The sequence below is a fragment of the Bufo bufo genome, chromosome 2, assembly GCF_905171765.1.
Source record: "Bufo bufo chromosome 2, aBufBuf1.1, whole genome shotgun sequence".
In the NCBI taxonomy this organism is placed as follows: domain Eukaryota; kingdom Metazoa; phylum Chordata; class Amphibia; order Anura; family Bufonidae; genus Bufo; species Bufo bufo.
The window spans coordinates 686,767,619-686,792,657 of NC_053390.1; the positions used below are offsets into that span (position 1 = coordinate 686,767,619).

Consider the following 25,039-nt stretch of genomic DNA (forward strand, 5'->3'; position numbering starts at 1 on the left):
CAATTGGGATCTCTAATAAGGGTTCAAATGGTTTATCGGTTAGGGCCGTCAAGACCTTGTTCAGGTCCCATGGAGGGGAAAGAGGTCTTACAGAAGGATGGATTCTGGCTGCGGCAGAAAGGAAACGTCTGACCCAAGGGTGAATTGCTAACTGGTAGTCAAAAAAGTAGCTCAAAGCCGACACCTGTACTTTTAAGGTGGAGGCCTTGAGTCCCTTGTCTAAACCTGCCTGTAGAAAATCTAAAATCTTAGGGATTTCTGGAGGATTAAATGGGTCAGGGCTAGACCCTAGAAAGGAGGAAAAGATATTCCAAACCCTATTATACTTCCTGGCTGTTGTAGTTTTTCTACTGCCTAGAAGGGTGGAATCAACCTTGTTAGAAAGCCCTCTCCTCAACCAGATGTCCCTGTCAAACTCCATACTGTCAATTGAAGAATCCCCGGATTGGGATGCCATATGGGCCCCTGGGAAAGGAGATCCTCCCTTGGAGGGATCACCCAGGGGGGGCTTCTGGCTAGACTTAACAGGGTGGAGCACCAGATTCTTTTGGGCCATTTTGGGGCTACCAGGATTATGGAGGCTCCTTCCCTCCGTACTTTCTTCAGTACCTGTGGAATTAGGGAAATAGGCGGGAAGGCATAGCCGAGTTCCTGGCTCCAGTCCTGAGGCAGACTGTCCACCGCTGTAGGATTCTCTGTGTGATTTAAGGAGAAGAACCTCTCTGTTTTCCTGTTTTTTCGAGTGGCAAAGAGGTCTATAGTTGGGGCCCCAAACTTTAACACAATCTGGGAAAAAACTCTCGTTCAGACTCCACTCTGCCTGACTGAGTTCTACTCGGCTTAAAAAGTCGGCCACAGTGTTCTCTTTCCCCTTCAGATGTATTGCAGATAGGACCAGGTTCCTGTCTTCTGCTATTTTGAAAATCTCCTGGCAGAGGAAGATCAGGGATGGTATCTTTGTTCCGCCCTGATGATTTATATAGGCCACTGTCGTTGAATTGTCCGAGTAGAAGAACAGTTTTCTGTTTAAGACATCTGGAACTGCCACTCTTAGAACTCTTTCTACTGCTTTGAGCTCCTTGTAATTTGACGTGCAGGCCCGAGTTTTTAAATCCCATCTTCCCTGCCAGTAACTTCCATCTGAATGAGCCCCCCAACCCCACGAACTGGCGTCTGTTGTTATCAGTATGGGCTCTATGAAGGACCAAGGCATTCCTGCCGAAAGGTTCTTCTCGGATGTCCACCATAGGAGAGAATACCTTGCTCTGGAGGAGAGATTAAATTTTTCCTCTAGTGTTTGTGGGAGACCATTCCAATTCTTTAAGACATCCGACTGTAACGGTCTTGTGTGGATCTGAGCAAATGGTACGGCGGGAATTGTAGCCGTCAGGTGCCCCAGTACTGCCATCGCATTTCTGATGGAACATCGGAAGGAACGGAAAAGGATCCAAACATGTTCTTTTGTTGAAAGCACTTTCTTCTGAGGGAGGAATGTCTTCTGAACCGTGGAATCTAGCTGCATCCCTAAAAATGCAATTTTGAGAAGGGGTTAGACAAGACTTTTCTCGATTGATCTTCCATCCCAGATCCTTCAGCAGAGAACACACCAGGACAAGTTCAGTCTGTAACTGTTCCCTCGTCTGGGCTATGAACAAAAAATCATCCAGATAGGGTACTAATACTATCCTTGACAATCGAAGGAATGCCACCATCTCTGCCACAACCTTTGTGAAAATTCTCGGGGCTTGCGAGACCCCAAACGGGAGGGCCCTGTATTGCAGGTGCAGAAGCTGGCCCTTCACTTGAACTGCTGTTCTCAAATACCTTTGGGAGGAAGAGTGAATTGGGATGTGATAATAAGCATCCTCTAGGTCTATACTTGCCATCCAGCAATCCTTGTATAACAGGTCTATAGTTGTCTTTATTGTCTCCATCCGGAACCTTTTGTATTTCAGGAACTTGTTTAGACGCTTCAGGTTTAGAATCATCCGAAAAGACCCATTGGGTTTCTTTACTAGCAAAAGTGGGGAGTAAAACCCCCTGCCCTCCTCTTCTTTTGGAACTTGGCAAACTACTCCTTTGTCCAATAATAACTGAACCTCTGCCTCTAAAACTGTGGACTTTAGAGGATCTTTCGGAGTTGGAGTGCGGGTGAAGAAATCTTGGGGATAGGAGAGAAATTCCAATCTGAATCCCTCTGCTATCCCTCCCAACACCCACTTGTTTTGGGTGACCTTTGACCAAGCCGGGAGAAAGGAAGAGAGTCTTCCCCCAACCTGGAGACTGGCGTCATTGCTGTTTATCTTTTTTATTATCCTGGGATTTAAAAAGGAAGCCGCTAGTTTTCCTCTGAAACCTATCCCTCTCTTTCCTGTCGTATGGCTTGCCCCTCTGCCTTCTAAAACTCTGCTGGGGTCTACGAAAAAAGGGATTCTTCTGAGGGATAGGAAATCCTCTTTTTTTGTCAGAGGCCTTTTCCAGGATGTCATCTAAAGACGACCCAAACAACCTATCGCCCTCACACGGAAGGGCACAGAGTCTGGCCTTAGATCCCTGGTCACCCTTCCAGGATCTAAGCCAAATAGCTCTTCTAGCCGCGTTTGTCATGGCAGAGGATCTGGCGGAAAAGCGCATCACATCAGTGGATGCATCTGTTAAAAAATCTGCCGCTTTTGAGAAAGTGGGGAGAGAAGCTAAGAGCTCTTCTCTAGGTCTTTTCTCTTTAAGGTGTGTCTCAAGCTGGTCAATCCATAGTCTCAGGGACCGGGATACCCAAGTGGCTGCAACTGCCGTTCTGAGACAGGCAGCCGACGTTTCCCAAGCCCGTTTTAGATATATGTCAGCTTTTTTATCTAACGGGTCAGAAAGACAACCTAGATCATCAAAGGGCAGGGCAGACTTCTTTGCTATCTTGGCGACTGGTGCATCTACCGTAGGGGCCCTATCCCAGCTTGAGGACACCTTTTCCTCATAAGGATATTTCCTTTTCACAGAGGAGGGTATGAAGAATTTTCTGTCAGGATTTTTCCACTCACTTTTAATAATTGCCTGCATGCTTTCATGCATAGAAAAAACCCTCTGTTTTTTAGGGCCTAATGCCTGGAAGGCCTGGTCCGCAACTGATCTGGTCTGCTTAATGTCTTCCAACTGCATAGTTGCTCTGACTGCTTTTAGTAACGGCTGCGTATCCTCAGGGGAAAAGAAGGACTTCCCTGAATATTCGTCATCCAAGGAGTCCGAATTACTAGAACATAACTGCCAGGATTCTCTGGCTTTACTGTAGGATGAGTCCATTTCTATACGGTCATACTCTGTGGCTTTATCTGGGGACCTGGCACGGCTTTTACTGAATGCCTTGAATGATGCTTTGATTAAAGACTTCATAGATCTAATAAGGGTCTGGGACTGTTTCGCTACCAGTTTATCTATACATGCTGAGCACAACGGTTTCTGATAGGATGCAGATAGGGTCGTTTTACAATCCGCACACTCTGTGTTTTTTCTTGGAAGACGACTTTTTAGGTGGCTTTGAGATCTAAAATTAATCATATAAAAAACACCTTATTAGTAAACAAAAGGAACGTTCTCACCCATGATGAACTTTCCTTTCCCCGTCCTTAGGACCAGTACCGGACTTGCAGGCCTTAAGGGATCCAGAGGTTCAGCGTGTCCATCTGTAGGCTCCGACATGCTTGTAAGCTGGATCACTACTTTAGCACATAAAAACTGTGCCCCCGCTGGCTGCCTGCACCTGCCGCCGAATTTATAGTTTAAAAGACGCGCCTCGGCCTCCACTTCCGGATCCGTGAGAAGCCCCGCCCCCACCTGACGTCATCAGCCGGCCCTCTGAAGGATGGCCCCGCGCATGCGCATATGGGGAGCGGCTTCCGGCACGGCCACAGAACTACCGCTCCCCAGGGATAGGTCTTCCCACGGCATTGCCACAGACCCCCCCAGCGCTGGTGCTTCTTTTAGAGGTATGTCATGCAGCGCTGCTTCTCAGGAACTCCCATCCGGAGGACAGGAAACCTGAACTGGTGTTAGGTGGGGGTGTGTCCTTTTTTATCTTCTCAGGTTTCCTGTCCTGATGGGAGGTCCTGAGTCGCACAGGGTGCTGTCATGGGTGAGGGAAAAAAAAAAAAAGGAGGACAGCCTCTGCGGAGCTGGGTATTTTTTGGCCGCGTTACTGAACGCTCATGCACAATGGCTGTAGGCTCATGCGTCCTTTTGCGGAGGTGACAAACCTGGTCAGTCAAACCCAAGGCATCATCATCGACCTCATCCCATATGCGTTTTTTCTGGAGCGTGCCCTGCGAAGAGTTCTGGATCAGGCCGTAGATGAGCATGAAGAGGAAGAGTTGTGGTCACCATCACCACCAAAAGCAGCCTTGTCGTCGATTGCTGGACCTGCGGCAACGCAGAGAGAAGAGTCTGAAGAAGAGGAGTCAGAGGAGGAAGGTAGCTTTGAGGAGGTGGAAGACCAACCACAGCAGGCGTCCCAGGGGGCTTGTTGTCACCTTTCGGGGACCCTTGGTGTTGTACGTGGCTGGGTGGAGGAAGAGACCTTCAATGACGTCAGTGAGGACAAGGAACGGGACATGGCTAGCTTGGTATCCAACCTTGTGCAAATGGGGAGTTTGCGGTTGTGCAAATGAACTGTTTGCGGTTGTTTGCTGTGCGTTAAAGGGGGAGTTTGGTCTGTCAGAGTTTGGTCTGTCACTGTGAAGCGGGCGTAACCCTTACACTACCTGATCGATACAACATCATACCTGATCGTATACACACACTGGATGTTTTAAAACACTTTATTCCAAACAATTTAGGAATGTTAGGTGATTTATGCCCTTTATGGATTAAAACCCGACTCTGCGTCAACTATGTAATTTTCCATGGGAGTTTTGCCATGGATCCCCCTCCGGCATGCCACAGTCCAGGTGTTAGTCCCCTTGAAACAACTTTTCTATCACTATTGTGGCCAGAAAGAGTCCCTGCGGGTTTTAAAATTTGCCTGCCTATTGAAGTCTATGGCGGTTCGCAAACATTTGCGGAAATTCACGTTTGCAAACGGAAAATTTTATGCTTGCGACATCTCTACTAATGATGCGAATACTTTGGCGCCATACGTGCAATTTCACATTTTAACAGGTCTGACTACTTATTAGTGATTGGTGCACTAAGAATTGTTGTGAACTTTTGACATCACAGTACTATGTCTGTCTGTATGTATGTATGTATGGACAGCACAACCTATATAGCTACACACTATATCACTATCTAACCTACACTGACTATCTCCCACTAACTATCTGTATTATATATATATAAGCTAACTAACTATCTAATGTAATGACACAGGAAAGCAGAGAGCACAGGAATAACACTGCTGTCTCTCTCAGATCTGCAAAATACTACATACAAGGGCTGCTGGGGAGGTTCTTATATAGTAAGAGGTAGGCAACTTTCCTATTGGTTGATAGGGATGTTGCTAAGCTCAGACAAAGACATTGTAGCCTTCTCATTGGCCCACAAGCAAGAAGGGAGGTTACTGATGAAAAACAAAAATTAGAATATTCGAAATTACGAATATATATCACTATATTCTAAATATTTGCGAATTCTCGAAGTGCCGATATTTGTGATTAATATTTGCTATTCGGATATTCGCGCCCAACACTATTCTCTGTATTTTCTCTTCATTATTGACTTGTTCAGTCCTAGAATATTACAATAAATGTACTTTTTTTTGGGTGCGCTTTGAGTGTACTATGAAGAGTGAAGTGCGGTGAAAATAATTTTAGTTAGGCTTCGTTTGATTTGTGCTAAACTTATTTGTGTCTTTATAGGTTTTTGTTAGAGACCAGTTAAAATTTAAATGTGAATGACATTTTATAGTTTTTATTTCTTATCTATGTATAATCTTATTCCTCAGCTCTTCACCTTTGGATGGCGAGAGGATATACGTCCTGGGGAGCCACTCCACACAAGAAAGTTCTGCTTTGATGCTATTTCTCGTAATAGTCCTGTCACCCTTTATGACTGTCATGGAATGAAGGGTAACCAGCACTGGAGCTACAGAAAGGTAAGATAAAATACATCAATAACTGTAAAAAGTAAAAAAAAACTATAAATAAATCTAATAAAGAGTGATCCCGATGATGGAACAACTAGATTTGATATGGATCACCCAGATTGCAAATGATTATAAGACATATGGTACATTTGTAAAAAATCACTAGAAATGAAACAGATATTCTTAGGAGTATCTTTGAATAAATGTGACAAATGTGCATGTAGTACATCATGCTTTTTCATCCTGCAGAGTCCAGTAAAAAAAAAAATGTATGTTAGAGTATATGTTTATTTTATGATGGAACTCTATGGTGATGGCTGCCACTGTATGTGTACTGTAAGTTAAGACAAAAACGTGATGTGTAATATTACATCTTTCAACTTTTATGCCACAAATTAAATAAGTACTGAAACATTTTAAAATCAGTTGGTCTATTCTACGCATATCTTTATAAAATGTTGACAAGGACAGTTCCTAGATTATAGGGTCATTTAGTACAACGATTAATCCTTCCCCCTTTATGCATTTTGAGCCTTAGTGACCAAGCAATTATTTACACTGCTCCAAAAAATAAAGGGAACACAAAAATAACACATCCTAGATCTGAATTAATGAAATATTCTTCTGAAATGCTTTGTTCTTTACATAGTTGAATGTGCTGACAACAAAATCACACAAAAATAAAAAAATGGAAATCAAATTTTTTAACCCATGGAGGTCTGGATTTGGAGTCACACTCAAAATTAAAGTGGAAAAACACACTACAGGCTGATCCAACTTTGATGTAATGTCCTTAAAACAAGTCAAAATGAAGCTCAGTAGTGTGTGTGGCCTCCACGTGCCTGTATGACCTCCCTACAACGCCTGTGCATGCTCCTGATGAGGTGGCGGACGGTCTCCTGAGGGATCTCCTCCCAGACCTGGACTAAAGCATCTGCCAACTCCTGCACAGTCTGTGGTGCAACGTGACGTTGTTGGATAGAGCGAGACATGATGTCCCAGATGTGCTCAATTGGATTCAGGTCTGGGGAACGGACGGGCCAGTCCATAGCATCAATGCCTTCGTCTTGCAGGAACTGCTGACACACTCCAGCCACATGAGGTCTAGCATTGTCTTGCATTAGGAGGAACCCAGGGCCAACCGCACCAGCATATGGTCTCACAAGGGGTCTGAAGATCTCATCTCGGTACCTAATGGCAGTCAGGCTACCTCTGGCGAGCACATGGAGGGCTGTGCGGCCCTCCAAAGAAATGCCACCCCACACCATTACTGACCCAATGCCAAACCGGTCATGCTGGAGGATGTTGCAGGCAGCAGAACGTTCTCCACGGCGTCTCCAGACTCTGTCACGTCTGTCACATGTGCGGGAGCCAGTGGCGAATTTGCCAATCTTGGTGTTCTCTGGCAAATGCCAAACGTCCTGCACGGTGTTGGGCTGTAAGCACAACCCCCACCTGTGGACGTCGGGCCCTCATATCACCCTCATGGAGTCTGTTTCTGACCGTTTGAGCAGACACATGCACATTTGTGGCCTGCTGGAGGTCATTTTGCAGGGCTCTAGCAGTGCTCCTCCTGTTCCTCCTTGCACAAAGGCAGAGGTAGCGGTCCTGCTGCTGGGTTGTTGCCCTCCTACGGCCTCCTCCACGTCTCCTGATGTACTGGCCTGTCTCCTGGTAGCGCCTCCATGCTCTGGACACTACGCTGACAGACACAGCAAACCTTCTTGCCACAGCTCGCATTGATGTGCCATCCTGGATAAACTGCACTACCTGAGCCACTTGTGTGGGTTGTGGACTCCGTCTCATGCTACCACTAGAGTGAAAGCACCACCAGCATTCAAAAGTGACCAAAACATCAGCCAGGAAGCATAGGAACTGAAAAGTGGTCTGTGGTTACCACCTGCAGAACCACTCCTTTATTGGGGGTGTCTTGCTAATTGCCTATAATTCCACCTGTTGTCTATCCCATTTGCACAACAGCATGTGAAATTGATTGTCACTCAGTGTTGCTTCCTAAGTGGACAGTTTGATTTCACAGAAGTGTGATTGACTTGGAGTTACATTGTGTTACTTAAGTGTTCCCTTTATTTTCTTGAGCAGTGTATATATATTTTTTTCATTTTTTTATTGTTGCGTTTCAAGAGCAATATTTTTTTCCAGCTATGTAGCTGTATGAGGGCTTATTTTGTTAGTGGGACATGTTGCAGTTTTTAATGGCACCATTTTGGGGTATATGTAATCTACTAGTCAACTTTAATTAACGGTTTCTGCAAGGGATGGGAAAAACAGCAATGCTGGCACTGTGTTTTTTCATGTTGCAAATATTGAAACATTTACTTTGCGGCATAAATAACATGATAACTCAATTCTCTAGGTCAGTACGTTTACAGTGATACCAAATATGTAATTTTTTAAAATACGTTTTTCTACTTTTACACAATAAAACCCCCCTTTTTTTTTAAAGGAAATGTTTTTGCATTGCCACATCCCTAGACCCATAACTAGAGATGAGGAAATTTTAGAAAAACTCAATTTGGCATATTCGCCAAACTTCAACAAGAAATTTGATTTGTTACGAATTAATTTTTCACGAATCACGATAAATCAGGTATACCCAGGCCAATCTGCCTACTCATATTCATCCCACTTGGTGGCCTAATCTCAGTGTGAAGGCTTGGAAGTTAAACTGCAGGGACAGTGCAGGAAGAGTGTATCACTGTGTGCATTACGTTCTAGTGCACTCACATTCATAGTTAATCCATTCTGTAGGTACTGTGCCATCAGTATTACAGGTGCAATATATTGCTGTCCATATTACTGTGCAGAGATTCATAGCTAATGCCTTCTGTTTAAAAGAAGAGCATACAAAACCCTTCAGTAAAGCTAAAAACCTGTGCACACCCCTGCAGGAGCTGTGTCCAAATGGCTCCTTACTGGAACAAAATAAACAAATGGAGGCAGCACCCATAACGTAGTGGAGAAAACTATTTTCTTTTAATGCATGTTGTGGCAGTCCAAACATGCTTTTTAATCCCTTCTGTTAGCTATAGATTTACTGTGCATCAGTAGTACATGTCACTGTTACCATCAGAGAGGAGGTTGGCAACAGCAGTAATGGCAGTAACAGTGATAATAGTGAGTAGGTGCAGGAAGTCTGGCAGAGGCGTAGTCGGTTGGCAGGCGGTGGGTCAGGGCAGGCGGCAGTAAGTGTGGTCAGACAATCCGGATGGGCAACAGTGGTAGCAGTTCAGTACTTAGGGACAAAGCAGAAGAGTAGTCGGTAGCCAATTCCTGGTCAGGAGTGGACTTACAGTAGTAGCAAGAGCAGCAGATGAGGAGACACTTGATCAAGGCTCAGGAGCTCAATAATCAGCAAGCTGGAGTGCAAGGGGCTGGACTTATATAGGGAAGTACCAGGTGTTGGGTATCAAGGGTGATGAGCAAGGCTTGGCAAGACTGAGGTTAAATAATAGGCTTCAGGGAGGAATGTCCTGAGAGGACGGTAGCCTAGTAAGCAGGGCTACCGCCTGGGATGTGGCAGGTCACGGGTTAGAATCCCGACAGTGGAGAGGGTGGCAATACAAGTGACAGTAGTGGCCTCATCATAGAGTGGGGAGGGTGGCAGTGGCAGCAGTAACACTGATAATAATGGCCCCATAAAAGGCTGAGAATTGGGGCTAACTGTAGTGGCAGTAACATGGACAATAGTGGCCCTATGACAGAGTGGGAGGGGGCAGTAGCAGTAAGGCACTGATCCATTAGAAGAACAAAATATGAAAAAAAAGAAACCTGTAGTTTGAGCTCCACAAAGCCTCTTTCAGACGGTCAGTATTTGATTAGTATGTGTAAGCCAAAACCAGTGGTTCCAAAACAGAGATTAAATGTAATTGAAATATTTGGATCTCATCTACGTTTTGAACCTATTCCTGCTTTTGGCTTACAAATTCTGATCAAATACTTATACAAAATACTGACCGTCTGAAAGAAGCCTTATGCTTAATGTGCCTTAGTTTTGGCCGCTTACATCTGAAATCAGTTCTGCATGCAGGACTTTAATGGCCTATATCACACGGTCAGTATTTGGTCAGTGTTTTGCATCAATATTTGATCAGTATTTGTAAGCCAAAAACAGGAGTGGGTCCAAAATACAGATACAATGTAATTTAAATAATTGCATCTCTTCTATGTTTTGGACCCACTCATTTTGGCTTACAGAGATGGCCTTGCGGTTCGCCAAACATGCGAACATATGGCGATGTTTGCATGCACCATATTCTTTTGCATTGCGCCGAACGTTGACCCATGACACATCCATCAGGTGGGACAGGACAGCCAATTGAGACGTTTCAGCACATGAACACACCCCCACCCTATAACAGAACCTGATCTAACAGCCATTTTTCATTCTGTGTTTTGCCAGTGTAGGGAGAGGTTTATTTGTGGAGCAGGGACAGACTGTTAGGGACACCAAACGCTAGCTAATAGGCCCACAAAAGTCTTTTTAAGTACTGATATAGGTGTACTATCGATAGGTGTGATGTACTGAGGGGTGTGATATACTTATAATATACTTTCTAACACAAAAAGTGCATTATAGTGCATTTGTATTGTGCAGCAGTTGTGTGCGGTTCTGCTGAGATACTGCAGCTATATAGAGGGACAAACGCTATTGGAATAACTAATTGCAACTGGTGTGATATACCTGCTGCCCCCCCAAAAAATTATTGAGGGGTGTGATATACAGTGGATATAAAAAGTCTACACATTCCTGTTAAAATGTCAGGTTTCTGTGATGTAAAAAAATGAGACAAAGATAAATCATTTAAGAACATTTTCCACCATTAATGTGACCTATAAACTGTACCACTCAATTGAAAAACAAACTGAAATCTTTTAGGTGGAGGGAAGAAAACAAACAAAAAATAATAATAATGTGGTTGCATTGTGCACACACTCTTATAACTGGGGATATAGCTGTGTTCAGAATTAAGCAATCACACTCAAAATCATGTTAAATAGGAGTCAGCATACACCTGCCATCATTTAAAGTGCCTCTGATTAACCCCAAATAAAGTTCAGCTGCTCTAGTGGTCTTTCCTGAAATTTTCTTAGTCGCAGCCCACAGCAAAAGCCATGGTCCACAGAAAGCTTCCAAAACATCAGAGGGATCTCATTGTTAAAAGGTATCAGTCAGGAGAAGAGTACAAAACAATTTCCAAGGCATTAGATATACCATGGAACACAGTGAAGACGGTCATCATCAAGTGGAGAAAATTTGGCACAACAGTGACATTACCAAGAACTGGACGTCCCTCCAAAATTCATGAAAAGACAAGAAGAAAACTGGTCTGGGAGGCTACCAAGAGGCCTACAGCAACATTAAAGGATGTGCAGGAATATCTGGCAAGTACTGGCTGTGTGGTACATGCGACAACAACCTCCCGTATTTTTCATATGTCTGGGCTATGGGGTAGAGTGGCAAAATAAAAGCCGTTTTTTATGAAGAAAAACACATCTGAAGTCTCCCAAAAGCATGTGGGTAAAGGTGTTATGATCTGATGAAACTAAGGTTGAACTTTTTGACCATAATTCCAAAAGATATGTTTGGCGCAAAAACAACACTGCACATCACCAAAAGAACACCATACTAACAGTGAAGCATGGTGTTGGCAGCATCATGCTTTGGGGCTGTTTTTCTTTAGCTGGAACTGGGACCTTAGTTAAGCTAGAGGGAATTACAGTCAGGTCCACAAATATTGGGACATGGACACAATTCTAACATTTTGGGCTCTAAACACCACCACAATGGATTAGAAATGAAATGAACAAGATGTGCTTTAACTGCAGACTGTCAGCTTTAATTTGAGGGTATTTACATCCAAATCAGGTGAACTGTGTAGGAATTACAACAGTTTGCATATGTGCCTCCCACTTGTTAAGGGACCAAAAGTAATGGGACAGAATAATAATCATAAATCAAACCTTCACTTTTTAATACTTGGTTGCAAATCCTTTGCAGTCAATTACAGCCTGAAGTATGGAACGCATAGACATCACCAGACGCTGGGTTTCATCCCTGGTGATGCTCTGCCAGGCCTCTACGGCAACTGTCTTCAGTTCCTGCTTGTTCTTGGGGCATTTTCCCTTCAGTTTTGTCTTCAGCAAGTGAAATGCATGCTAAATCGGATTCAGGTCAGGTGATTGACTTGGCCATTGCATAACATTCCACTTCTTTCCCTTAAAAAACTCTTTGGTTGCTTTTGCAGTATGCTTTGGGTCATTGTCCATCTGCACTGTGAAGCGCCGTCCAATGAGTTCTGAAGCATTTGGCTTAATATAAGTAGATAATATTGCCCGAAACACTTCAGAATTCATCCTGCTGCTTTTGTCAGCAGTCACATCATCAATAAATACAAGAGAACCAGTTCCATTGGCAGCCATACATGCCCACGCCATGACACTACCACCACCATGCTTCACTGAGGAGGTGGTATGCTTAGGATCATGAGCAGTTCCTTTCCTTCTCCATACTCTTCTCTTCCCATCACTCTGGTACAAGTTGATCTTGGTCTCATCTGTCCATAGGATGTTGTTCCAGAACTGTGAAGGCTTTTTTAGATGTTGTTTGTCAAACTCTTATCTGGCCTACCTGTTTTTGAGGCTCACCAATGGTTTCCATCTTATGGTGAACCCTCTGTATTCACTCTGGTGAAGTCATCTCTTGATTGTTGACTTTGACATACATACACCTACCTCCTGGAGAGTGTTCTTGATCTGGCCAACTGTTGTGAAGGGTGTTTTCTTCACCAGGGAAAGAATTCTTCGGTCATCCACCACAGTTGTTTTCCGTGGTCTTCCGGGTCTTTTGGTGTTGCTGAGCTCACCGGTGTGTTCCTTCTTTTTAAGAATGTTACAAACAGTTGTTTTGGCCGCGCCTAATGTTTTTGCTGTCTCTGATGGGTTTGTTGTCTTTTTTCAGCCTAATGATGGCTTGCTTCACTGATAGTGACAGCTCTTTGGATCTCATCTTGAGAGTTGAGAGCAACAGATTCCAAATGCAAATAGCAGACTGGAAATGACCTCTGGACCTTTTATCTGCTCATTGTAATTGGGATAATGAGGGAATAACACACACCTGGCCATGGAACAGCTGAGAAGACAATTGTCCCATTACTTTTGGTTTCTTAACAAGTGGGAGGCACATATGCAAACTGTTGTAATTCCTACACCGTTCACCTGATTTGGATGTAAATACCCTCAAATTAAAGCTGACAGTCTGCAGTTAAAGCACATCTTGTTCGTTTCATTTGAAATCCATTGTGGTGGTGTATAGAGCCAAAAATGTTAGAATTGTGTCGATATCCCAATATTTATGGACCTGACTGTATGAACAGTTCCAGATACCAGTCAATATTGGCACAAAACCTTCAGACTTCTGCTAGAAAGCTGAACATGAAGAGGAACTTCATCTTTCATAACAACGACCCAAAGAATACATCCAAATCAACAAAGGAATGGCTTCGCCAGAAGAAGATTCAAGTTTTGGAATGTCCCAGCCAGAGCCCAGACCTGAAACCTTGAAAATCTGTGGGGTGATCTGAAGAGGGCTGTGCACAGGAGATCCCCTTACAATCTGACAGATTTGGAGTGTTTTTGCAAAGAAGAATGGGCAAATCTTGCCAAGTCAAAATGTGCCATGCTGATAAACTCATACCCAAAAAGACTGAGTGCTGTAATAAAATCAAAAGGTGCTTCAACAAAGTATTAGCACACTTATGCAACCATATTATTTTATTTTTATATTTTTTCTTCCCTCTACCTAAAAGATTTCAGTTTGTTTTTCAAGTGTGTTGTACAGTTTATAGGTCACATTAAAGGTGAAAAAAGTTCTGAAATGATTTATCTTTGTCTGATTTGTTTACATCACAGAAACCTGACATTTTAACAGGGGTGTGTAGACTTTTTATATCCACTGTACCTATAATATACTTTCTAACATTGAAAGTATAAAGTGCATTTGTATTGTGCAGCAGTTGTGTGCGGTTCTGCTGCAATACCGCAGGTATATAGAGGGACAAGCGTTATTGGAACAACTATTTGCAACGGGTGTGATATACCTGTTGCCCCCAAAAAACTGATTGAGAGGGGAAATATACCTGCTTCCACAAAATACTGATTAAGGGGTTTAATATACCTGCTTCCACAAAATACTGACTAAGGGGTGCGATATACCTGCTTCCATTAAATATTGATTAAGGGGTTCTATATACCTGCTTCCACAAAATACAGATTGAGGGGTTTGATATACCTGCTTCCATCAAATATTAATTAAGGGGTTCTATATACCTGCTTCTACAAAATATTGATTAAGGGGTGTGATATACCTGCTTCCACAAAATACTGATTAAGGGGTTTTTATATACCTGCTTCCACAAAATATTAATTGAGGGGTGCGATATACCTGCTTTCACAAAATATTGATTAAGGGGTTCTATATACCTGTTTCCACAAAATACTGATTGAGGGGTGCAATATACATGCTTCCACAAAATACTGATTAAGGGGTTTGATATACCTGCTTCCACAAAATACTGATTGAGGGGAATGATATACTGTACATGCTTCCACAAAATATTGATTAAGGGGTTTATTATACCTGCTTCCACAAAATACAGACTGAGGTTTGCAATATAACTACTTCCACCAAATACGGATTAAGGGGTTCTATATTCCTGCTTCCACAAAATACTGATTAAGAGGATTGATTGACCTGCTTCCACCAAATATTGATTGAGGTCTGCAATACACCTGCTTCCACCAAATAATGATTAAGGGGATTGATATACCTGCTTCCACCAAATATTGATTGAGGCCTGCGGGATACCTGCTTCCGCAAATTATTGTTTAAGGGGTTTGATATATCTGTTTTCACAAAATACAGATTGAGGGGTGTGATATACCTGCTTCCACCAAATATTTATTAAGGGGTTCTATGAACCTAGTTCCACAAAATACTGATTGAGGGTTGCAATATATCTGCTTCCACAAAATATTGATTAAGGGGTTTGATATACCTGCTTCCACAAAATGCTGATTGAGGGGTGCGATATACCTGTTTCCACTAAATACTGAATAAGGGGATTGATATACCTCCTTCGCAAAATAATGATTAAGGGGATTGATATATCTGCTTCCACCAAATATTGATTGAGGGGTTAAATATTTCTGCTTCCACAAAATACTGATTAAGAGGATTGATATACCTGCTTCCACCAAATATTGATTGAGCCCTGCGATACACCTGCTTCCACAAAATACTGATTAAGGGGATTGATATACCTGCTTCTACAAAAAACTTATTGAGGGGTGCAATATACCTGCTTCCATCAAATATTGATTGAAGGGTTCTATATACCTGCTTCCACAAAATACTGATTAAGGGGGTAGATATACTTGCTTACACAAAATATTGATTGAGGCCTGCGATACAACTGCTTCCACAAAATACTGATTAAGGGGATTGATATACCTGCTTCCGCAAAAAACTTATTGAGGGGTGCAATATACCTGCTTCCAAAAAATAAAGATTGAGGGTTGCGGTTGTGATTAAAGGGTTCTATATTCCTGCTTCCACAAAATACTGATTAAGGCGATTGATATGCCTGCTTCCACAAAATACTGATTAAGGTGTTTGATATACCTGCTTCCGCAAAATACTGATTGAAGGGTGCGATATACCTGCTTCCACAAAATACTGAATAAGGGATTTGATATACCTGCTTCTAAAAAATACAGATTGAGGGTTGCGATATACCTACTTTCACCAAATATTGATTAAGGGGTTCTATATTCCTGCTTCCACAAAATACTGATTAAGGGGATTGATATACCTGCTTCCACCAAATATTAATTGAGGCCTGCAATACACCTGCTTCCACAAAATACTGATTAAGGGGGTAGATATACTTGCTTACACAAAATATTGATTGAGGCCTGCGATACACCTGCTTCCACAAAATACTGATTAACCACCTCAGCCCCTATAGCTTAAACACCCTTAATGACCAGGCCACTTTTTACACTTCTGACCTACACTACTTTAACCGTTTATTGCTCGGTCATGCAACTTACCACCCAAATGAATTTTACCTCCTTTTCTTCTCACTAATAGAGCTTTCATTTGGTGGTATTTCATTGCTGCTGACATTTTTACTTTTTTTGTTATAAATCGAAATTTAACGATTTTTTTGCAAAAAAATGACATTTTTCACTTTCAGTTGTAAAAGTTTGCAAAAAAAACAACATCCATATATAAATTTTGCTCTAAATTTATTGTTCTACATGTCTTTGAAAAAAAAAATGTTTAGGTAAAAGAAAAATGGTTTGGGTAAAAGTTATAGCGTTTACAAACTATGGTACAAAAATGTGAATTTCCGCTTTTTGAAGCAGCTCTGACTTTCTGAGCACCTGTCATGTTTCCTGAGGTTCTACAATGGCCAGACAGTACAAACACCCCACAAATGACCCCATTTCGGAAAGTAGACACCCTAAGGTATTCGCTGATGGGCATAGTGAGTTCATAGAACTTTTTATTTTTTGTCACAAGTTAGTGGAAAATTATTTTTTTTTTTTTTTCTTACAAAGTCTCATATTCCACTAACTTGTGACAAAAAATAAAAACTTCTATGAACTCACTATGCCCATCAGCGAATACCTTGGGGTGTCTTCTTTCCAAAATGGGGTCACTTGTGGGGTAGTTATACTGCCCTGGCATTCTAGGGGCCCAAATGTGTGGTAAGTAGTTTGAAATCAAAATCTGTAAAAAATGGCCGGTGAAATCCAAAAGGTGCTCTTTGGAATGTGGGCCCCTTTGGAAAGTGTCACACATGTGGTATCTCCATACTCAGGAGAAGTTGGGCAATGTGTTTTGGGGTGTCATTTTACATATACCCATGCTGGGTGAGAGAAATATCTTGACAAAAGACAACTTTTCCAATTTTTTTATACAAAGTTGGCATTTGACCAAGATATTTCTCTCACCCAGCATGGGTATATGTAAAATGACACCCCAAAACACATTGCCCAACTTCTCCTGAGTACGGAGATACCACATGTGTGACACTTTTTTGCAGCCTAGGTGGGCAAAGGGGCCCACATTCCAAAGAGCACCTTTCGGATTTCACCGGCCATTTTTTACAGATTTTGATTTCAAACTACTTACCACACATTTGGGCCCCTAGAATGCCAGGGCAGTATAACTACCCCACAAGTGACCCCATTTTGGAAAGAAGACACCCCAAGGTATTCCGTGAGGGGCATGGCGAGTTCCTAGAATTTTTTATTTTTTGTCACAAGTTAGCGGAAAATGATGATTTATTTTTTTTTCTTACAAAGTCTCATATTCCACTAACTTGTGACAAAAAATAAAAACTTTAGATGGGTTTAGCCATCGGAAACATGGTTCTGAATCTTTAGTTACAATCTGACCCCTTTCGGGTTTCTTCCACTCTGTGCGTATGACAGAGAGGAGGGTCTCATCCGCTTTAAAAACACGAAGTGCCCGACTAGGGGGATCAGAGGGCTCCCCCAGGTCAACATCATGGTCCCCCGACCTGATGGACTTAAGTAACTTTTGCGTCTTATCAGGAGGAAAGAAGCATGAAGTCAGTTCCTCCTCATCCGAGGAGGAGGAACTCAAGGAGACTACGGACGGTCTCTCTACTGGAGCCGAAGACTCCAAGGAGTCTGAGTAGGAAGCCTCTCATCCAGCAGGCTTATAACCCCTTTGATGGATCCATTAACATAGGTCTTTACCCACTGATACAAATCCTGCATCGTAGGTTAGGTGGAAGGTTGGACCCTCGGACGGCAGCCGTCACACCTGTAGTAGGGACAGCTATCCTCCAAAAGCGCGCTACAATCATAGCACAAAAAATGTTTCCGCTTGGAAACCGCCTTTCTGCCATTCGAATCCCGTGGAGGCTTTTTTTTTTTTTCTTATAGTCAATGGAACAAGGGATTCCCAACCAGTCTCCCAAGCTGGTTCCTACCAAGCTCCAAGCTGCTTATCTTCTGCGATCTCACGAGTGCAGGTAAATTCAGCTTAGAATAACCGTTGACCGACCTCACTGCGGGAAAAAAGAAAAAAAAAGGATAAGTAAAACATTTATAAACAACCAATAAATGTTTCAGGAGAAAGGTAAAAGAAAAGGCAGACCGGCGGATAGCTGAAAATGAGGACCAGAAATAAGGCACCAATAAGTGGAGGAACACCAGCTTATGGGACTCTGGGAGCTAGCTTAAAAAGCATGTGCAGTCAGAGAACAACCTGGTTCACAATGTTTCCTTAAATAGGGGAGGGAGTGGGCTCAGAGCAGAGTCCCTGCCCCCAGAGGAGAAAACACATAACAGTAAAATAAAAAGGTTTCCCCCCAGGAAGGAATACAATAAAACCTCCAACCGGAGGGAAAGTCGTGAATTATATATAAAAAAATCGCAATAATGACACGAAATCGCGTTGCAAGGAAAAAATTCCGGAAGTGACGTCAGATTCAGAAGATGGCGGCGCCCATCGGCCGCAAGGAAAAGGACCGAGTACGCCGAAAAACGCACCGCAGCGAAGCACCGTTGCGCAGCGCCGGCAGCAGGTAAGCTGCCGGACCAGCCATAGTAGTAAAAGCAAAGCCCGCAGATAACATGAAAAAAAGATTCCCCCCTAAGAGAGGGGGAACCACCGCCTAGTCCACCTGTCCAGAGGACAGAAAAAAACACAATGGGCTGGAGGTGATTCCCTCCTTTATAGGGGAGGTTTAAGTGTTTAATTATTACTTGGGCTCATTAAAATTCCGCCGGTCCTACCAGTCCATGGACGTAAGGGAATAACAGATTTACCAAGAATGTGGCAGCAGTTCAACAAGATGCACACGGCAATATATTAGATGGCCCTTTAATACTGACACACAGCAAGTCTATCTATAAACTAACAGATTAACTAAGCATGTGGCAGCAGTTCAACAAGATGCACACAGCAATAAGACTTAACTTGCAGTATCCCTGCTGTCTCCCTATGCTCTCCCTACAGTCTCAAAAAACTCTCGCTATGATTTCAGTGCACTGTCCCTAGTCTTTCCCTATTCAATGTTCTGTTTTCTGCAACAATGTCCCTAGCGCATAAGCTCTTGTCACATCTCTCCCTAAGCTCAGCTCACAGTGAAATGGGATGTGTGGGATTAGGCTTTTATAGGGCTGTATCACGTTATTAGACCTTCTATTTTCACTTTGTAAAATGTGCAGCAGCCATTTTAGAAAAAAATATATATATTTGTTACCAAGAAGTGTAAGTAATTTCGGATGCTTCTATTCACTTAAAACTACCTATAACATAATTTTTTACACCCCAGGCTGCCATTCTAAGACATCGGCATAGCGATCTCATTTGTGGGGTACAGATGCATGACAGACAGAGCCCGCTCCCTCTCTTAGATGCCTCCGTTGCTATTGACCACAGCAAATAAGGGGTTAAATAGCCCAGATCAGCACTTTTGCCGGTTTAGGCCATTAGAGCAGGAAGCCAGCTCCTGCCTCCTGCTGCATGGGAGATCTGTGCAGCGCTAATTCTAGGCCGCCGTAGAAACAGTGTTCTAGAATAAAGCCCAGTAATGTCCTTTATCGGCAGTCATAAAGGGGTTAAAGAAAAATTCCAGACATACAAGATTAATTAAACTCTTTAGCACTTTACCGGGTCTTTCTACCGTCTGTTAGAAGCTGTAGCTGTGTTATTTCTGTAATAGGTAAAATTCTAACTGATAAAATCAGGGTGCAGGCTTTGCAGTCCCTTCTTTCCCTGCATAGAAAATAGTCCCTCACACACAACACAAACAATTCCACTACTAACAGTACAATGGTATATAATGAAATTTCCTTCTCTACCTTATCAAGCTCTGCCGCTAATGCCACCAGATGTAAGGCAGCTATCCTATAAGTCAGTGTTCAACCCTTTAAATAGGCCTTGAGCCATGACTTGGATAATAAATAAGCCAGGACCTGATCTGCAGTGATTACTTCTTATCAGTGCAGAGCAGAGAGTACTGGTTTAACTGGGTGAAAGGCCTAGGCCAGGATTTGGAGGGTACTATCTCTCATTGTGGAGAGAGCACCTTAATCAGCAAGAGAAGGCTTATAAGCCATACAAGCTCTTCATCTGCAGATGTCTCAATGCCAATTTAAAGGATTGAAAATGGACTTATAGAATAGCTGCCTCACAGCTGATGGCATTAGAGGTGGAGCTTATTAAGGGCTCATTTGTATCACTTCTTCCCGGAATTCCAGAGGAGTATGTATGGCCTATAAGTCTCCTCACACCAATTAAGGCCCTCTCCACAGGGAGAGATACTATCCATTTTGAAAATGGATAACACATTGAAGAAAAATACAGTTGTGTCCATGGGCTGTTGCCTCTTAAAGTGATGGAATGGTGTTTAAATGACAATAGCCTTGCCCCAGAAAATGAAATGTCTCCTTGCTGTAACATCATGCTGCAGTCAATTCATCTTCTGAACACAATGCAAAAGTAATTCTCTAGCCTGAATCTGGCCTCATCCACACCAGCTTTATACATCCTCTTAGTTATATGGAGCCATAACATGACTTCTTTGGAAGTCCACGGGGCCTTTAGTTTCTCTTGGAGACGTAAAGAGTTTTTTTTTGCTGGTTTCATATGGAAAGCTGCAGAAAATGGTGCCATATGGAAGTACCTTATAGTAAAACACAAAAACAGAGCCATAAGCACAAGCTCCAGCATCAAAGCAAGCACACATCCATCCATTAATGATCACATGCTGGTTGAGCATTGTTAAATAGATGGAAGAGAATTTTAATTTGTAGAATGGCAGAGTAGAACCCAACTACACAAAAGGCAACTTGCTAACAGACATCTAATAAGTTAAATAATGATTCTTCTAATGCCCACTGGACTGTTTGGTCTGTGTTAATTGTTGCATTATTTTATCTTGGTGTAAGATAAATTTATCAAGATTACAAGATTGTCTTTTACTGTATGACATCCATTTAGAATCATGTTCCTATTTTAATTATTATGCTGCATCACAAAATAATAAAACAGAAGCATAAAAATGAATTGTAATTAGTCTCAAGGATGTAGTAAAACTTGTGTCAGGGAATGATTAGTGCTCAAAATAATATGCTGATGTTTCTTAAAATGTAATTAGTGAAGCCATTTAATCCTTAAGGCTGCTTGAAAATCATAAATAGACTCCTTAATAATTTATCTGCTAAGTCAGTCTGTTGTGGCTGAATAATATGCATCTGCCTCTTACCGTCAATGGTTCCCTAGATTTAAAATGCAGATCTTGATTCTATTATACTGTGAATACATAAGTATCTTAATTAGTCGCAAACCAGTCATACTTACAAATTGCTTAATGCCAAATATATAATTGCTGCAAAATTAAATATAATTATGATTATTGACACAAATCTGTTATTTGATGCAAAAACTGTATATCTATGTACCTCCGATCAAAAAAGTATACTCCCTTAGAGGCAATGCACCACATGGAGTGCCTAAGGCCTCTTTCACACGAGCGTGTCCGGATAAGGTCCGGATGCGTTGCGGAAAACCCGCGCTAGTAGGTACGCAATTGTAGTCAGTTTTGACTGCGATTGCGTTCCGTTGTTCAGTTTTTATCGCACGAGTTCAATGTGTTTTGCACGCGCGTGATAAAAAACTGAATGTGGTACCCAGACCCGAACTTCTTCACAGAAGTTCAGGTTTGGGTTAAAGGTTGTGTAGATTGTATTATTTCCCCTTATAACATGGTTATAAGGGAAAATAATAGCATTCTGAATACAGAAAGCATAGTACAATAGGGCTGGAGGGGTTAAAAAAAAAAAAAAAAAATTTAACTCACCTAATCCACTTGTTCGCGCAGACGGCATCTCTTCTGTCTTCTTCTTTGCGGAATAGGACCTTTGATGACATCACTACGCTCGTCACATGGTCCGTCACATGATCCATCACCATGGTGATGGATCATGTGACGGATCATATGATGATCGCAGTGACATCATCAAAGGTCCTTTTCCTCACCGATGAAGACAGAATAGATGCTCGAACAGTGGATTGAGGTGAGTTAAATTATTTTTTATTAATCCCTCCAGCCCTATTGTACTATGCATTCTGTATTAAGAATGCTATTATTTTCCCTTATAACCATGTTATAAGGGAAAATAATAATGATCGGGTCTCCATCCCGATCGTCTCCTAGCAACCGTGCGTGAAAATCGCACAGCATCCGCACTTGCTTGCGGATGCTTGCGATTTTCATGCAGCCCCATTCACTTCTATGGGGCCTGCGTTGCGTGAAAAATGCACAAAATAGAGCTTGCTGCGATTTTCACCGCTCATGTGCACAGTCCCATATAAATGAATGGGTCCGGATTCAGTGCTGGTGCAATGCGTTCACTTCACTCGCTCGTGTGAAAGGGGCCTAAGAGTCCATACTAGGGACTCCAATAGGATCCTTACATTGACTTTAACCACTGAGGTTGACATAACTGCTGTCCATGAATTGTATAAATGTAATACATTGAATTAGCTATATAATAATTGTTTTAGCAACATACATAGTGTATGTAATAAATCTGAATCCAGTGTAACATTCCAAAGTTTCTTGTTCTGTCAAATTTGTAGAGAATCCCACGAAAGATTTAAAAAAAACAGAGGTATACAGTGCTACAATAAAGGCCCTATTCACTTCTATAGGAGACTTATTACAGCTATGTACAAAGCAAAGCAATAATTTGATAGCATGCATGAGCCCTATCTTATGCTGGTGATGGGCTATAAATGGTAGTCATAGGTCTGACACCAATTAGGCTCTAACTTTTCTGATGTGAATAATTGTGTTATCAGATTTTTTATTAATATTGAATAAAATAAATATCTTACTTACCTTACCTACCTGAGTGCTTAGAGATCTCACTTGAATTAAAGGCATTTTCAGTTTTATGTACCTAAAGAGAATTCATTGTACTGTACAATGCCCAGGGCTTTTTTTATGGCGGAACGCACCGGAACGGCGTTCAGCCACCTTTTGACATCGCAGCCTGCGATGTATCAGCGGGGAGGGACTGGGAGGAGGAGCTGGGGGCCGGTGCGTTCACTGTGCTCCGGCCCCCAGCTCCAGTAGAGACTTATAAAATGTGTAATTAAATGAATAATGATTCCTGCTGCCCCTCAGTAAGATAACTTTCAATATATTGTACTCACAGCCGGCTACTGTTATCGTAATGCAGGCGGCCGGGCAGACGAGCGGCAGCGTCACTGACTGACGTCACCTGCCTGGGCCGCCTGCTTCATTCATAAAGTAGGCGGCGCACGCACGTGACGTCAGTCAGTGACGCTGCCGCTCGTCTGCCCGGCCGCCTGCATTACGATAACAGTAGCCGGCTGTGAGTACAATATATTGAAAGTTATACTACTGAGGGGGCAGCATGAATCATTATTCATTTAATTACACATTTTATAAGTCTCTACTGGAGCGGCAATGGGGGGTCTGTGGATGACACTGTTATGGGGTGGGGGGGGTCTGTGGATGGCACTGTTATGGGGTGGGGGGGTCTGTGGATGGCACTGTTATGGGGTGGGGGGGGTCTGTGGATGGCACTGTTATGGGGTGGGGGGGGTCTGTGGATGGCACTGTTAAGGAGGGGGGGTCTGTGGATGGCACTGTTATGGGGTGGGGGGTCTGTGGATGGCACTGTTATGGGGTGGGGGGGTTTGTGGATGGCACTGTTATGGGGTGGGGGGGTCTGTGGATGGCACTGTTAAGGAGGGGGGGTCTGTGGATGGCACTGTTATGGGGTGGGGGGTCTGTGGATGGCACTGTTATGGGGTGGGTGGGTGTCTGTGGATGGAACTGTTATGGGGTGGGGGGGTCTATGGATGGCACTGTTATGGGGTGGGGGGTTTGTGGATAGCACTGTTATGGGGTGGGGGGGTCTGTGGATGGCACTGTTATGGGGTGGGGGGGGTCTGTGGATGGCACTGTTAGGGGGTGGGGGGGTTTGTGGATGGCACTGTTATGGGGTGGGGGGGTCTGTGTATGGCACTGTTATGGGGTGGGGGGTCTGTGGATGGCACTGTTATAGGATGGGGAATCTGTGGATGCCATCCCCAGATCCTCCACCCCATAACAGTGCCATCCGCAGATCCCCCCATTAACAGATTAACAGTGCCATCCCCAGATCCCCCATTAACAGTGCCATCCCCATCTGGGGGGTTTCTTTGCTGGGCTGGACTTTTATACCCCCCCCTCCCCAAATTTTACTTGCGGTCCTAGGGTTGGGTAGAGGGGGTGGTCCTAGGGGTGGGTAGGGGGCGGTCTTAGGGGGAGGTAGAGGGCGGTCCTAGGGTTGGGTAGGGGCGTGGCCAGGGGAGGGGGGGTGAGTTCCACCACCTTTTCTCTGAGAAAAAAAGCCCTGACAATGCCACATTCTAAAATGTATATAAAGATTATTATTATTAGTGATGAGTGAAGCTTTCAAAAAATTTTATTCAGTTGCTTTTCAGAACTTCAAGTTACTTGGTAACGAACTGCATTCTATTGTATGTAGCAGGCGCAATGACGGGATATGGTTATCTTTTGCGCAATGTGATAACGTCACCACATCATTACACTGGGCGGAGGTGGTGACATCATCATTGATGTGGTGTGATGATGTGGTGATGTCACATGTCAGCACACACAAGATTTGGTGCGTTTTCTTCAATAAAGATGGCCGTGAGGGGTTCTCCACGATTAAATGAATGTGAATATATAATTTTAATTTTTAGAAATGGCTACCACATCCAAGCAAGGCAGCATGCGTGCAAATGACGTATTAGATATAATTAGGTGAGGTTCTGCAGGTGAGTTTACCCAGTAAAAGATTTTAGGTGCGGGCCTG

At 43.0% G+C, this 25,039-nt stretch overlaps 1 protein-coding gene across 1 annotated transcript in view; it reads left to right on the forward strand.

Annotated features, from left to right (window-relative positions):
- Window positions 1–25,039, forward strand: part of GALNTL6 (polypeptide N-acetylgalactosaminyltransferase like 6) — a 1,828,331-nt gene that overhangs the window by 1,735,154 nt on the left and 68,138 nt on the right. Inside the window, exon 10 of the mRNA XM_040419898.1 lies at window positions 5,930–6,079. Coding sequence (XP_040275832.1) covers window positions 5,930–6,079 — 150 coding nt within the window. The remainder of the gene's footprint in view (window positions 1–5,929; window positions 6,080–25,039) is intronic.